Raw genomic sequence first — 16,243 nt, 5'->3', positions numbered from 1 at the left:
ACTAGGGCCAAAACAAATGCCATGTATTACTCCATTTCATTTTTTTCTCCTAACTGTAAGTGCCAAAAAAATGACTGCAACTGGGATTAGGAGAAAACACAAGACTGGAAAAAAACCCCAGGGGGTAGTGCTCATCAGGAAGCAGGCCAACTGGGGCAGAGTTTGGTTTGCTTTCAGTTCCAAATAAACTCATCCCTACTACACCATGTCTCGGTGACCTCAGAGCAGTTTCTGTTGCTCATCTGCTCAGCTCTCAAAGAAAGCTCCATAATAAAACCAAAAAAGCTCTTTGCCCACAACAGAGCGTGCCTAACACTGCCCTCAGAAACCTGCACATCCCTCATTTGTTTCCCAGAGGTGAAACATGCCGGGGCATTTGAGATCCTTACGCGGGCAACAGATTTATGCTTTAAGAGTGAATTGCGCAGAACCTGTCGGCGTGGCCACGTGAGAGTCCACCGGCAGTTGCCCTTCACGCGGTGACCCGCTCCCAAGCCAGCCGAGCCTTCAGAAACACTACGGATCAGCCTCATAAATAAACAGGACACCATTTACTAGTGCAATTCAGCTGACGTGTTGCACAAGAACTTAAACTGTTTCAAAAGCCACCTAACAAAAGAAAAGCTTAAGGCAAAATGTCTCTATATTCAAGAAATGTACCCTCATTCCATCGTATCTTTTTCAGTACTTACCTCTGAACAGGTCAGCGCTCAATCTCCTGCTTCCAATGAGTCTGAATTAACAGTGTTCTTCAAAGGTTCTGCAATTTTCGGAGTATTAAATTTTATACCTCCTAAGCTGTCTATTAGCTGGGGAAGTACTTAATTGACATTCACCAGATATTAACTTTTTTTTGAGCGTGTATTACTTATTTTGGTATATAACCTTTAGCTTTTTTCTTTTTCCTCCTTTTTTCTTTTTCAGGAGAGCTCTCCTAAGAACGGTAGGTTTTTCGATGTGTGGATTCCTACAAACTTCTCTTGGAGGTGCAGACAGATATATTGCAAGGAGAGACACTTCGCAAGGGACCCCAATGCAGATGAAAGGTTGCAAAATCACTCAGACTGTCAATAAACTTTTGCAGAAATTTTCTTTTCTCTATAGGTCTCCATAACAGGCACCACTTCTGGAGTTGTCCAGACCCAACATGACCCATGGCCCATCAGTTCCACGGGTACCCACGCCTCCAGGCACTCAACATCTCACATCTCTTCTTCCCACCCACCCCTATTTTAAGTTCCTATTTTTTTTTCCAGAAGCAGCCCCACTCCACAGATGTTAAACTCTCCTTCTTACAGTTGCATTGCCGAAGGACACTGCTGCTGCATTAACAGAACTTTGCTTCGTCATCACGTCTTCCCAGGCAATGAAACTTGCTAGATTACTATAAAGGTAAAACCAGCTGTGCCACTATTGCTCAGTTCTGCTGCTATTTAACAGGATACAACCAACATTATGTCTCAATTCACAGTAGAAAGGGAAAATAAAACTTTGTTTTATTGAAAATACTGTGGAAAATTCATTCCAGTAAAACGCATCGTCTGCACGGAGCTTTGCCAAAACACCGCAGTTAATTCACCACTCCCAGAAATGCCCACAAAGACTCACGCAACGGGTATTCAGTGATCGGTATGGGATTAAACTTCTAACACAAACCCCAACGTTTCTAACTGCCCACTGCCCCACACAACCCTCCTACGTGCGTTTCTTCTAGTCAGGAGGTATCCAAACCACCCGGTACGCTTAGAGTAGCTCACTCGTTACCAGGTATAGCAACCGGCCTTTTAACTTGCAATTTCTCTTCTGTCCCAAACTCCAGGGCAACCAAAAACAAAACAAAATAAAAATCTCTTTCAGTAAACTTTGCACAGAGATAATCAATCTACTGTTCAGTTATTTGAACAAGCATCTAGAGTTGAGTGATCTAGAGATTATTAAACTTCTCCTGATGAGCATCTCCTCTTGTAGTTTGAACACAGCATTGGGAAATCTTTGGGTGCCATCCCAACATTTTTGATAGTCGCCATCCTTGAAGATTTCATCGCAACAAATCTTGCCATGACCTATAGTCTCTCCTCTGTCCAAGCAACCGTACATATATTTTTTCCTCATCCTCAACCCGCCCCTTCTCTCCACAGGAAAGGAAAAACCCAAACAACATCACATAATGTTTTTTCTAAAATGCCATTTACCCACATTTCTCTATCCTCTACAGAGGGTCAAAAGGCAAAAGCAGGCATTGAATCAATTCAAAAGTGTTCAGAAGCCCATGAAAAGGTAAATAAATGAAATGAAATGTAATTCATCCAAATAATTCAGGCACAAAATAAAAATACTTAAAGCTTCTGGAGATGAGCAAAACAGTTGCCTTTCATGTGTAATTGTGTAAACCTTCTGTTTTCAAGGGAGCTAAGCAACCAGCCAGCAATAATTAGGCTGCTGAAAGACAAGTAGCAAGGCATACAGGACCTGAAACGATGACTTTTTCTGATTCCCCAGGGAAGCACTTTCACTGGGGGGGGAAATACTCTATAAATAATTTTCCATCTGGAAATCTGCTAGCCCTACTCTCTATTCCCCCCTTAAAGCGAGGTGTTCCAGAATCAGATCTTATCAGCAGAGGGAGTCTCTTCCTCTAACACAGGGATCAGCGTGCATCTGGCTTTCTTCAGCTACCAAAACCACACCGGCATGACGGGCAAAATCAACCAGAGGTACTAAACAGTAAAACATCTAGTTGTGGGCTAGGCCTTCTAACAAGCTCTAGGAGTAAGACAGGTACGACAAAAACAGGCAGTACAACACCTAAGTGTTCTGTGTAGAGCATACACCTTGCTCTCAGCACACTACAAGCTCAGACAGATCACGGGATGGGAAATGGGACGCAGCAAAGATCAAAACGCCCAACCATCAGTACAGCGAACACAGACTCAACCGAAGGGTCCGTACTCCACACAGGTACAACACTCCCATTTTCTGCTTTAACTTTCATTTAATCCTGTTCTTTCAGCTCATGTTGGGATCAGTAACAGCCCCTTCAATAGAAGTGTCCTGTACCGAGCAGACCTCCCCAGCTGCCGTAGCCTGCACACACACCTCTGGTGCCGGGGCATTTAAAACCCTACAAATGCAGCGTGTCCAGCACCGGAGGGAACCGCAGCAGCCCTTCCCCTCCAACAGCAACAGCACTTCATTCAACTTGCATGAACCCATCCCAGGCTTTTAATGAGGAATGTTTCTAGATGGTGAAAATTCAAAGACCCCAATGTTTGAAACTCATAAAATGCCTCCACTGACAAATGGGGACGTTTGGGTTTGTGTTCCTACAGACCCCAGCTCTACAACATCAGGACAGAAGCGGCTCAGATTACAGGCCACTATTTAAATTTTAGTTATTTCAATAACTTTACCCAGAGCAGAGTTTTAATGGTTCATGGCCAAAGCAGAAGGCTCTATCACATGGGCTCTGCGACAGTCTGTTCTGAACCGATTTTGTTCAATGCTGTTATTAACAGAAGAGATAAAGGAATGCAGCATATGTTTGTTACATCTGCAAACGACACAAACGCAGGATGCAACTGCAACTCTGCTGGAGGTCAAGATTAGAATTCAAAGCAATCCTAACAAAGTCAGATCAGGCCAATAAAAAAAAAAATAAAAAAAAGATGTAGTGCAATAGAAGAGGAGCAAGGTTCCTTCAGCAGGATTAATCAAGTACACATACAGAAAATGACTGGGTAGGTAGCAGTTCCTCCAAAAGCGATGTGGGAGGTTATACTGGATCACAAGCTGAACATGAGTCAACAGTGTCATACTGTTAAGAAAAAAAAGCCACCACATTAGACAAACCAGCCGGAGAGCTGCCCGCAGAACAGGCGCGGCAAGGCCTGTCCGCAGCGCGGCAGGACGAGGCACCGAGCGCGGAGCCAGGGCCGCAGGGAGGGCAGCCCCGCAGGGCGCGCGACAGAACACGCGAGGGGCTTGGACTGCCAAAGCTGAAAAAAAAAATATTTCCAAGTGTGTGGGGGGGAAAAAAAAAATAAAAATAATGAAACAACTATTCTCTGTGCCTATGACAAAAAAGACAAATAGCAACAGGTTTAAATGGCATCCAGAGAGCTTCGGCTTAAGCGTGAAGGAAGGAAAGGGAAGCAGTATCCTACCCTGGCTGTGGTCCCTACGATGGGATCTTGGAGACCACAGTGGGGACAAAGCCATTCCCAGGAGCTCCTCGTGCCTGGAGACACCCTGCTCAGCTCCTCCAGCCCCAATGTTCTATGAGTCCCTGAAATGCCAATGAACAGACCGTAACAAGCACCAGGTAACGCCACGAACGGCTCCCGGTGACATCAGTGAGACTTCTCAGAAAAAACTGCATGGCTAGAGCCAACTACAGGGCAAAGAGCAGAAACCCAGCGTTGATTCAGAGGGCTCTATTAATCACCACTTTGTCCATATCAGTAACAAACAGGTTATTAGATTTTAAGCTTTCAACTAGTCCTGATTTACACTTTTTCAAATGCAACCATTTCTTTATTTTCTAATATCTTCACAAGCTTGTTTCTTGGTGTTTTTACTTCATATACCAATAATCCCAATATGCTTTTCCTGCTACACGGTGAAGTAACAAATGTTTGTTTCTCTGACCTGCCTTTTATGGTTCTCTAGTGTCGTGGGTTTGGCTATGTGAGCCCACAGAGCTTTTTATGGAACAATTTTTGTAATCTTGACTATTTATCTTTGGATAATTGCTATATTCATAATTATTTTAAAGACAATTTTGTTTAATAAGGATTGGAATTGCTACTAGACAAACTAAGTATAACAAAATTTTAGACTAAGAGGAATTTTTGTGACTAATCTACGAACTGCTACAGAACTGTGATTTATAATAGGCATAGTAATAGCCTTCATGATTGCAGTGCTTCCGGGTACCAATGAAACACACAGACTGGCTCATTTCAAAGCAGAAAGGGCATTATTTTTTTCCTCCTTCATGGGTGGCCCATACATATCTTCAGGGTCCTTGGAGGAGCTTCCAACGTTCCCACTGTGCGTTCCACACGGTGGCTGCTATTACCATGCTAATGTTAATAGGCTGCAGCTTGCGCGGCCCCCCCGAGCAGCAGCTACCGCACAGCATCGCTCCGCAGCGCTGAGCCACTGCCACCGGCTCCCCGCTACAAAACGCCGGCAAGTGGCAAGGAACGGTGGCAGAAAAGTAGCGAGGGCAAAGGAAAAAGAGAACTACAATTTTTGTGTTGTAAGGGAATCTGAAGAGGCTGGCAGAGAGGCGCTGGAGCCTGGGGTTGGGAGGCACGGGGCAGCGCGAGCCACTGGAAGTCGCTGCTCCCAAGGACAGCGCAGCCCATATGCCAGAACATTTGCCACTTCTCTCTCCCTCTGTGCAACTGCAATTCAAAATTAATAAATAAATTAGGGACAATGAATATAAGCAAGAAAAAAAAAGATATCATAAAGCCTGTGGCAAAAAGAAATCTTGTTCAACCCAACTATTTTTTACGTTGCAGAAAACTCACTTGGGAAAGATTCTGCTGAAAGCAGCGAAGCAGCCAGTACTAATGACAAATATTTTGGGAAAACAGAAGCTCCATATGTTCTCCTTTTATTCTACTAAAAATAAAGAGGAAACCAAAAGCTTTTTGAATTTAAGCGTAACATTTCCTTACGCCAGGAGACAAACTATGTCCAAGTTAAATCTGGACATTAATGGAAGCAAACAGCAGAACGCTGGTCCCTGGCGTTCCAATTATTCTCTCTTTAGAGGTTACGCTTCCAAGAAGCTTCACAAATTCCCTGTAAGGATCACTTTTTTGCAGGTTGTTGCAATGTTTTTATCTAAAGCTATTCGATCTGTATTTGCAGAAGAGCTCAGTTCCCCACTCCGCCTGCCCGTACACTCACCTGCGCAGCGGTTCAGAGGAGCCCAGCGCAGGGGAGGTGTCTCTGCAGGGCGGCTCCTCCAAGCTCAGCCAGAGCCGGCGCCAGGACTGTGTCCAGCTGGGTTCCGAGCATCTCCAAGAGCAGACTCCACGACCCCTGTGAGCAACCTCTTCCAGTGTCTGACAACCCTCACACAGAAAGTTTCTTCCCACATTTGAGCAGATTTCCAGCATTTCAGTCCGTGCCCACTTCCTCCTGCCCTTTCTCTGCACACAACTGAAAAGAGCCCGGCTCCATCATCTCTACACCCTCCCACCAGGTATTTATACACCACGATGAAGTCTCCCCCTGAGACTTCACTTCTCCAGCAGCCCCTCCTTTCAGAAATACTAATAAATAAATATTTAAACAAAATATCAAAACCAATATATCACAGCATACTGAGCAGTAAGAAAACCCTCTGGTGGCACGGCTGGCCGAGGACACTTCTGAGCTTTACCTGAAAAAGCAACACTGGGGGGTCGTTTAAGCACCAAAAGGAAAACTGAACGTGAAGCCAAATGCTCTTCAGAACCTTTGGCTAGCGCACAAAAAGTTTACAGACACAAAAATGGATACAGATCAAGCCCGCCAGGCCAGCAGAAACCCCTACGGCAGTGCTCAAGATGAGGGTCCTGGCAAAATCAGTCTCTAGCTGCTGGCACAGGTTCGTCTCAAAACCCTTATCAAATCACTTGAAATTGGATTCCCTAGGGCAAATATTGGTCTTACTTTTCAAACATCGCTTTCTGGTCTTAGTTCTTACTATTTCCATTTGCCAAAAAATAAAAAAGTAGGTTTTGTATAATGGCACTAATTCTGAACATACCAGTAACCTCAAATTGAACAGAAACTCCCTTCTTCCCCTATGTAACTCAAATTCATTCTATTATATGAAAAAATATTAAGAAGCAGATTTCCAATGAAATCCTATCCTCTGTAGTTTTAATCTCTTCTTGCCCTTCAAATAAGACTTTTAAGTATTATCTATATTACTAAAATATTCTATGACTATGCAGATGGCCCATGCTACTGTCAGACTAAGAACTTCACCAGCTTTAGTTCGCAATGAAATAAGCTGCCTCTAGAACATTACACTCCTCTCCAGGGTAGAAATTAAGGCAGAAGGGGGCTTTTGCATATAAATATCAATGAAATTAGGCGATGAGAACTGGTACTAGGCCAATGAAAATTAAGTAAGAAATTATTTCACCACTAGAATAAATAATTTTCATTTACCACATGCAAAAAAAAAAGCCCAGAATTTCCAGAATGCCTTCAGCATCTGCTCTGTGAGATCAGAGCTCATGAGCTCCGTCAGCAACAGTCAGTTTCTGAACACAGAAGTGACTTTAAAATTAACATTTTCTAACCTTAAAAGACCTAACATTATTGGTTTGAAGTTCAAAACGACAGGTATTTCACACTAAATAACAAACTGATACTGTTCCAGACATGGCTTACTTCCTAAAAGCCTAAGCATAAAGAAAGAAGTGAATAAATTATTCAATAGAAATAGTTGTTTCATTTTCTTCCTTGATTTTTTTTTTTTTAGAGTGCTTAATTTGAAGCAGAGTAATTCTTTAAAGACAAATTCCTGGGAAAAAAAAAAAAAAAAAAAAAAGCTCTGAGTCTCTGAGTCTGTTGCTGGAGAAGCAGATTTATTCAGATAAAAATCAGTTAGCTCCCCAGAATGCAGAAAAAAAGTAATTTTACTCGGGTTTGAGGAATTTGGTTCAGAGCTCTGATCTAGAAAGCAATATATACAGTTATTAAACAGTGTAAGGGGATTAACTCTACAGAGTGTTATTGACTACTCTGGTCTCATTAACTGCAATTTTATTTAGATAAAAATGTCATCTCAAACACCATTTCTGTGTCAGAAGTTGGATCTGAAGAATAACATTAAAAACAAATATGCATCAGCAGCTCCCCAATCCGCAGCAGCTTTCTGGGGTCTCTGCTGGAACTCATAACTGAAATGATGGTTTTGATTTGGAACATGCCCATCAAGAAACTGCTTTTGAAAGGAGTTGTCCTGTGGAATGGGAGAAGTGTTTTCTGAGAGGCAGCTTCACTGGAGCACATACAAGTTTAGCATCGAAAGCTGATGTGTCTCTGCCTCTTTTTCCTCCAAGAAAAGAAGGAAGAAAGGTTAGGGAAAGAGTTCTGGGTTCCCAGCGGACTTTTGCCTACTTTCAGATTTTATTAGGGAACTGTGAAGCTAATTATGTGTACGATAACTCCAGTAACTGCTTTTCATGCAGAATCACAGACCAGAAAATAATGAAAGCATGAATGGGAAAGTCTCTCTGTCTTTTAAGCTCGGAGCAGCTCAGAGGAGGCAGGGGCTATCTCAGCAGGCTGCAGCACAGCTTCCCTGCTGCTACCAGGGCCCAGCAACCCCCAAAAGATGCTCAAAAATCCCACCATACCCCAGAACAAATCCCCACATTTCTCATCGTCTTCACTTCTGAAAAGCACCCATACGACACACAGAAGGGCACTCAGACGATGGAGGCACGGCAGGGTGGGCAGGCGGCACCGCAGGCACGGGGAATGCCTTTGGGATGCAGCATCCTCCCAAGGACCTTTCAAAGGCAGACCTCCAACTCCCGAAGCCTTCAGGAACCAAGCTCCTACCAAAATTAACAGCTGCCAGGTACATATGTATTTTTTAGATTCTAGATCCAGGAAAAGTGGGAAGCCAGACGTATGGACAGGCAGAACGTCCCCATTAACCAATTCACAAATCAGGGCCACACCAGGCTGCAGATCCACGCTCGCCTGCAGGTTACTGCTGGTGACCCCAGGGGATGCTCCTTCCCTCCGGGCACTCAGCAAAGGGAGCAGTCCTCCTGAAAGATTTATTTGCCTCATGCTTTCACAGGGGCCAAGTTTCATGTATGCAGTAGTATTTTGGGGCTGTATGATTATTTTCAAGTAGAGCTGTTGACCAACACACGCTGCATTCCCTTTCCTGCATTACCCTGGCCCCAAGAGCACAGCACAGCTACCTCCAGGAGGAGGTACAGGATACATCCCCACAGCTACGACTACATGAATTACTAGGAACCAGATTCAAACATAGTTTGCAAAGGCTTACTCGGGTTTTCCTTCCCCTTGCCCCCCCCCCTTTATTTATTTTTTTTTTAATTAATGTTTGCTTCTACACTATCCGTAATGATTTGGAGCATTGGCTTTTTTTGGTCTATCTGTTCTATACTTTATAAACAGCATTCACGGCCTTCCTAAGTTTTACTGTTAGAGGCAATGAGGGCTGAACAGGATGGAAGTTTTGAAGCTTCAGCGGGGAGAACAAAAGGCTTTGGCCATAAAAAATATCCTACCTCTAAAAAAAAAAAAAAAAACACAAAACAAACCAATAACCAAAAAACAACCAAACTTATGAGAGATGGCCTCCAGACTGAATTCTTAGGAAAAAAAACAAAACAAACACGTATTTCAGTAAAGTTTGCATGTATTTCATTTGTTTTTAACCAAAAATAAAGCTAGTAAAATCCTAGCATGGAAGCAATTACATTTTTATACATTTGCATGAAGCTTGGCTACCTTTGGTTTCATACACTTGCTTAAAGCAGAACACGCTGGCACAGTTTATTCATCTTCCCGTATGAAAATAAACTGTGCTTCCACACGCTTTTACCCAAACGCAACTGCCTACACAAGTGAAGTTATCCTGCTGCATCAGTATAGGCACTACTTAGGATGGGCAACAGAAACATGAATCACTGCAGATGAAGAGATGCACAGAAAAACAAAAGGGAGGCCGCTTACGTTGTCTCCTGTTTGTAGGGAAAACCACGAGTTATGTTGTTCAGCTGTATTTCTGAGAGGTGACCTGCTGTAACTGTGATGGTACCAGGCTAGAAACAATAATGCATTTAACACCATGGTGCCATTCCACCCACTACCAATTGCCAGAGTCTCACAGCACACCAATAAAACTTGAATTCCTAATTTTGAAAAATGTCTTTTTTTTTTAATTTAAATCTTCAAAAACCTTACAAAAATGGAAAAGGGCATAAACCCAATAACAAGAGTATGAGGCCCGCTTAGATCATATTGCATATCACTTTCAGCATCCTGCTCCCGATTTCTCTCCTTCCCCAACAGGCCACCAGTCATCACCACTCCCATGCACCTGAGTTAATACTCGGGCACCAGACGCCCTGAGCCAGTCCCGAACTGTCTCGTCTCCAGTGCAGTACCGCGCGTCACTGCTCCCCACCTCTCAGGACCAATGTTCTTACCATTTTAAGTTAACATTAATAATTAACAAAGAGCAAGAGATACCCATGCCGTAATCGTCCTCTGCCATACTGCAGCTTTCAGATTTTCCCTTAGGCTGAAGAAGAAAATAGTTAATGATCCTATTTTAAACATTACCATGCATCAGTGATCAAGACTAATTTTATTACACTGCAAACAAAAACAAAGACCAAAAAATACAACCGATTACACTCCACTAACTTTTATTAAGAGCTGCAGGGACGGCATTTCTAAGGAAGGCACTGTTTCCACAAATCAACTCAGCTAACACCCCATCATCGGGCTACGACGTTGGCAGTGATGTGTAATATGTGGTAGTTGTGGCACTACTGGGGAAAACTATTTTAAGTCTAATTAACATGAAATTTTTAGAATGCAAATGCTTTTCATTTATACATAAAACAAAATGCCGTGACATTTCTCCCATACATTTATCATAAACAAGTTAATTACTGTGTAACAAATAGCTCCTGCTAGAATCTGTATGTTTTGAGGATGTTAGAGAGCTGACTCAGGCAAATAAGACGAACCACAAAGTAGCAGTTAATAGCTTATGGCATACTTATAATAAAACAATGACTCTGTAAAAGCTCTTGTTGTCAAATTAAGGCTAAGCTATTTCCATTGGAATAAGTCAATTATAAGCAGTCATTATGTTTTAAGTTGATTCAAACCTAGAATACTACAAGCACTTTTCATTTTGATACATTCATAACACTGCATACATTTGAGAGCTGGGTATTACAAAGCTTAGAAGGGAAAGACTGCTTTACTGCCACGCAGCTTATCCCTGAACCGCGTAACCTCCCAACTTCCCAACGCCGGCTGACGTTCACCACCCTGCCGAGCTCCACACGCTACCTCGCTTCTGATGAACAAACCTTTAGGGCGTATCAGCCGTACCAGGACTCCTCACCTCTCCTTCCCAAGGACAGAGGGAGGCTTCTGCAGCATAAAGACTTGCTTGCCCACCGGAATCCCCCGAGAGCAATTTGAACTACGTACGCACCTCCCCCCCCAATTCCATGAAAGCACCAAAGGTGAATTCCCACCTCTGCTTTTCATGCAAGCAGTCCCATTTGGGCTGGAGATGAATTACTGCGTGCTGATGAATAAGATGGTGGTAGCTGGCAGCAAAGCTTTGCGTGGTAAGATGGTGTGAAACGGTACATATGTCAATCTATCAAACATGATAATGTAAGCAATCTGAACTCATTTTTGGTCTGAACTATTGTACAATACTTCACCCAGATGGAAGAAAGAGATAAACATTTTATGCTTCAGACATATCAAGTGTTAGGAAGTAAAATTAAACCTAAACTGGAAAACTACCAATTTTACATGCTAGAGTATATATAAAGAACAACACAAGCATGAAGAAGAATTTTATGCAGCAGATTTTCTCCCCTATTATTGCACAAATTAATTGGATAAATTTATTTCCTATGATAAACAGCAGCATGTATTTGACTGTAGATTAAAAGGTGTAAAGACGATAGTTTGCTTATTAGCAAACACGGCTTTGGCACTTTCTTCTTTCTCCTTCAGTTGACAGACTGCTTGCAAATCACGTAACTCGTGACAATGTTATCAGGACACGAATCTTACAAGCGTTGCACGCATCCATAATAACCTGAGGGCCAGTTCAGCCCAAAATCAGAGACAGGTTTGCCATGACTAATGTAAAACTGCAACTGGCCCCTAAAGGATAAAATTAAAAAGAAATATATTTTCATTCAAATGAACTTGACAGCCCATCTAAATATAATTTCATATTTAAAAATTATCAGTTGCAACCAAAATGCAGTGACAGCCACTATGCTGTCTTCAAAGCCATTGCCAGCTGACTCCTCTGAACAGACCTTCTGCTCCATCCCTATTGCCCACCTACCGAAACGGGCAGCACAATTTATCAAGCACTAAACTGCAAAAAATACTCCTCTTAGCAAGTGTATTAATGACAGGATTTTCTAGTAGTTGGAGGATATTGTTTATCAAATAATTTCCTAAGTTTTGCATAAAGTAGCCCAAAAAGCATGAAAGCTACTCAGTTTAAATACTGAGTTGTAAAGCCTTACAGCGTATAAGACTAGGAAAAAATTGCTACTAAATACGTAAACAGTTGGTATTTGGTCTCTTCATGTGTTGCTATGTTCTTGGGTTTGTCTATGTCAAATGCCTATTTGGTTATCTTTCAAACTAAAAATAAACTCCCCAACGTCTACAAACTGATGACAGGCCAGTCAAGAGAATTCCTGAGCAGCAAAGCTAAGACAACTGGGCTCAGAAACAAAACTGATTGCCAACTCGCTTAGAGAAAAAACGTCCAGTCCTGGATTCTGCTGAAGCCAGAAAGAATACTGACAACTCTCCTTCTCCTTCATGAAAAATCAAAGTAACAGAGCAGGTGTTTGCTCTGGAGGAAGACAGAAATCCCAGCTTTCTGGCAGAGACACACGCATGTGAGTGAACGTACTCAGGAGAAAGCAGCAAAGGGTTTATAAACCCTTGAGCAGAGCATGAAGTCCCGATGTGCTCCCTAGTTCCCACAATATACTATGTTTTTAGAACTGCTGTAAAATCCACCAACGGTCAGTGATTTAACTCAAAGCGGGTATGGGGCAGGGGGGAAGGGGATATTTTGATTTTCAAAAATTCTCTTTGAGTAAAACAATGATTTCCTGCATCATGCAAATATAAAGTTTAATTATTTTTAACTTGAAAGGGAGAGAGATCAATACATAGGATAATCTATTGTTATTTGGATTATGAAGACGTCTTAGAGTTTACAATCACAAAAGTGGTTATAATCCTGCAATTACTATAAAGCTAATTGGTAGTTTCTTTTTGCCTGTGTTTTCATGTTGTCAGCGGGGCAGTAATGAAAATGAATGCCACATTTGTGAACAGAATGTCTGTAGGCTTGTTTACCACATTTCCAACAACAACGTCTGCTTTATCGTGCATTTCAAAGCAGAGATAATTTAAGGATCTTTGCATTTCATACATAAAAATACTTTCTAAAATATCAAATGTAGAGTTCCTTCAGACAGGGTGGGAGTGGGAGACTTAAAAGTGAAGTGACGACCTCACATACTATAGGCAAACAATGCACCTGAAGCAGACAGCATGCGGACTTTGAATAGTTCATCTGTATTCAAAACTGCACTCAGGTAAACCACTTACTGTTTCATCCTCCTACAAACATAATTCTGCAGACAATTTCACCATCAAAACCAGCATCTTTAAGTCTCCTTTCACCTCCTGAAAATACAGTTATTGCAGAACCTATTAAGCTTTTTATTCCACTTACCTTTGAGTAACTTCTGCCCTTCCATGATGTTTTGGGAGACCAATGCCGTGTAGTCATCTTCTGAGAAGCCAGGCTTGCATGTGGGTCTAACTGTAAGATCCCCATTGTGTGCCTGCAAAAACAAAACAAGGAGAACACACCATGACTTCTGTCATTTGGGAAAATGTTTTGCACCCAACAACTAGGTGTTTAGGCACAGGCAAACCTGAACAGTAAAGCAGTGTGCAAGTAGAAGCCGCTTGTGCTGAAGTGCCTATCTGCTGGAGCGCATCCATACTGTAGCTGCAAAAATAAAATGGGCCAGAAAATAGTTGCCTGACTACAATAGAGAGTATTGTTTGTAGGAAGGCTGGGATACTGGGCACTGTCAGCGGATGGGAGGAAACAAAGAGCAGCAATTCATCAAGGCGAGCTGCGCTCGCACTGGAGCCACGCAAAGGCCTGATGTTGCAACATCCAAATCACTGAGTTTTGCTATTGAAAAACTGGGCAAGCCCCAGGACCAGAGGAGGAGAAACACCACAGGTCGCAGCAGCCCCAGGAGCTCGTGACCAGCTAAAGCCCCCCTCCTTCTGAGGCTGTGCCTGCTGCTGCCCCTGTGACCCGCCAGTGGGGATGAAGGGGACACCGCTGAATAGCACATCCTCACGCACAACCTGCTAGAATGCAGGGGGAAGCATCCAGCTGAACACCCAGCTGCTCTGCTGCAACTTCGGACTGCACAGCGGGGAACCAGCCCCTGCCACAGGAGGGGTCAGCCTGGTCCTGGGGATGGGGCACCCGCTCCCCAGCCAGGAGGGTCCCGGACCCCGGCTCCAGCCAGCTCACTGAAAGCACGTAAGCCGGTGATTTATGCCTAACAAGTGCCAGGTGATTTATGCACAAACAAGCGCTAGTGGCAAGGGATGTCTAAGACTCCCGGGCTGCGGGCAGGGCTCGCCAGAGCACCGCTCAGCGACGCAGGCTGCACCTCCGACGCCTCCAGCCCCACAGCGCAGGCTGAAGCCGGGGGACCAGCGGAGCCACTGCCCCGAGAAAGTGCAACTCCAGGCGCGTCCCTGTCTCCCCGGGGAGCGGCACACGGCTCCCCTGCTCCCCCAAACACGCCCGGGCACAGACGATGCTGCATTCATTACAGAGAGAGAAAGGGAGGGAAGAGGAGCGAAGGGTCCTTTCGGAGGAGCTTAGTAAGCAGAAAGCAAGCCAACATACTCTGCTAAAAACCAGGCTGGGGAGGCGGATGCCAGCTACTGCCGGGGGAGCGCAGGGCAGCAGCGGCTCTGGGGACTCCGACCGTCGCTGGGAAGAAGCTGCCAGCAGGAAACGTTTCCAAGGTCTGAGTGGCGATAACGGGCTTTGACTCTGAAATCATCCCGTTATTACCCGGGCGCTCGGGGCTCCCCCCCCACAGCCGCCGGCCCCCGGGGGCCGGGACACCCCCGCAGGTTCCTGCGCCGGGGGATTCCGGCTGGGAAAGCAGCGGCTCGCGTTCCCGCGGCCGGTCCGGCACGACCCGCAGCGGCCGCCCCGCTCGCCCCGGAACGCCGCAGCCACGCGCTCGGGCGTTTGTTGACGTTCTGCAGAGCGCCCTTCATTTTGGGGTGGAAAACCCTAAAACCCCCGAACTTCCCAGACCGTTAGCCCCCGGCACGGCTCAGGCCCACTCGGGGTGTTTACGGGCCGGTAAAAATAAAAGTTAAAGGCACAGCCACGGCGGCGGCAGAGGAGGGATGGCCCGCGGGGTGCGGGCGGCGCTGGGGCGCGGAGGCTCCGCGAGCGCGCAGGGCTACGCGGGCGGCTCCGCGCCGGGACGCGCCGCTGCCCCCGAAGTTTATCTGGCGCGGCGCAACACGGAGGGCAAGTTTCGCCGGCACGGCTGATGCACTACACTAAAAGCGAACGATAGCGCCCAAAAAAAAAAAACTAAAAAACTGTAATGATTATTAAAAAAAAAAAAAAAAAAAAAAAAGAGAGAGGGTGACAGCGGCAGGGAGCTGCGCCGCTCCGCTCCCGCACACTCAGCCGCCCCGGCCGGCTCCGCGCTCCGACCCCGAAGTTGCAGCGGCTGCCGTGTCCGCGGGGCGCGGAGCAGCGGCGGAATCCCCGCGGGGCGCGCAGCCCGGTGCCCACCCGTCCTTCCCCGCCGCCGGGGCGCCCCACTTACCGCCGCCGAGCCCCAGACGGGAAGGAGCAGCACCAGCAGCACCCGCCAGCCGGTCCTCATGGCCCCGGCGGCGGCGGGCTGTGGCGGGGGCTGTGGCGGAGGCGGCGCGGATGGCCGCCCCGCGGTGCCGCTGCCGTGGCTCGCTGCCGGGGCCGGGCGCTCGCTGCCGCCCCGCTCCCGCCGCCGCTCGGCGCCCGCTCTGGGCTGCAGGTGAAGCGCCCGCCCGCGCGCCGCCGCCAAGCCCCGCCCCGCCGCGCGCGGGCACGCGCCGCCTTAAAGCGACAGGCACCGCCCCGCCGCCGGGTACCGCCACCTCCCCCGGCGGCCTGCGGAGGGGCGTGGGGCGGGGGCCGGCCGCGCTGGGGAACCTCGTCAGTCGCAGCTCGCCTGTCCGGAGGCCAAACTTAATGTCCAAAGACGAAAAACTAACGTGTTCAGGGAGAAAAACAGCATATCCAGGGGAGGGACGTGTCCACTGAGGGAAAAGTAGCATATCCACTGAGGGAAAAGTAGCATATCCACTGAGGGAA

General features: G+C 45.8%; 1 protein-coding gene across 1 annotated transcript in view; it reads right to left on the bottom strand.

Annotated features, from left to right (window-relative positions):
• CDH4 (cadherin 4) overlaps positions 1 to 15,954 on the bottom strand; it is a 452,914-nt gene extending 436,960 nt beyond the window's left edge. The window contains exons 1-2 of the mRNA XM_063350195.1: positions 15,714 to 15,954; positions 13,550 to 13,661 (exon numbers count right to left, since the gene is read on the bottom strand). Coding sequence (XP_063206265.1) covers positions 13,550 to 13,661; positions 15,714 to 15,773 — 172 coding nt within the window. The 5' untranslated portion in view covers positions 15,774 to 15,954. The remainder of the gene's footprint in view (positions 1 to 13,549; positions 13,662 to 15,713) is intronic.
• Positions 15,955 to 16,243: the final 289 nt, after the last annotated feature.

This window comes from Chroicocephalus ridibundus, chromosome 12 (genome assembly GCF_963924245.1).
Source record: "Chroicocephalus ridibundus chromosome 12, bChrRid1.1, whole genome shotgun sequence".
NCBI classification, from domain to species: Eukaryota; Metazoa; Chordata; class Aves; order Charadriiformes; family Laridae; genus Chroicocephalus; species Chroicocephalus ridibundus.
The sequence above is the reverse complement of the archived record's forward strand: the minus strand, read 5'-3'. Positions and strand labels throughout refer to the sequence as shown.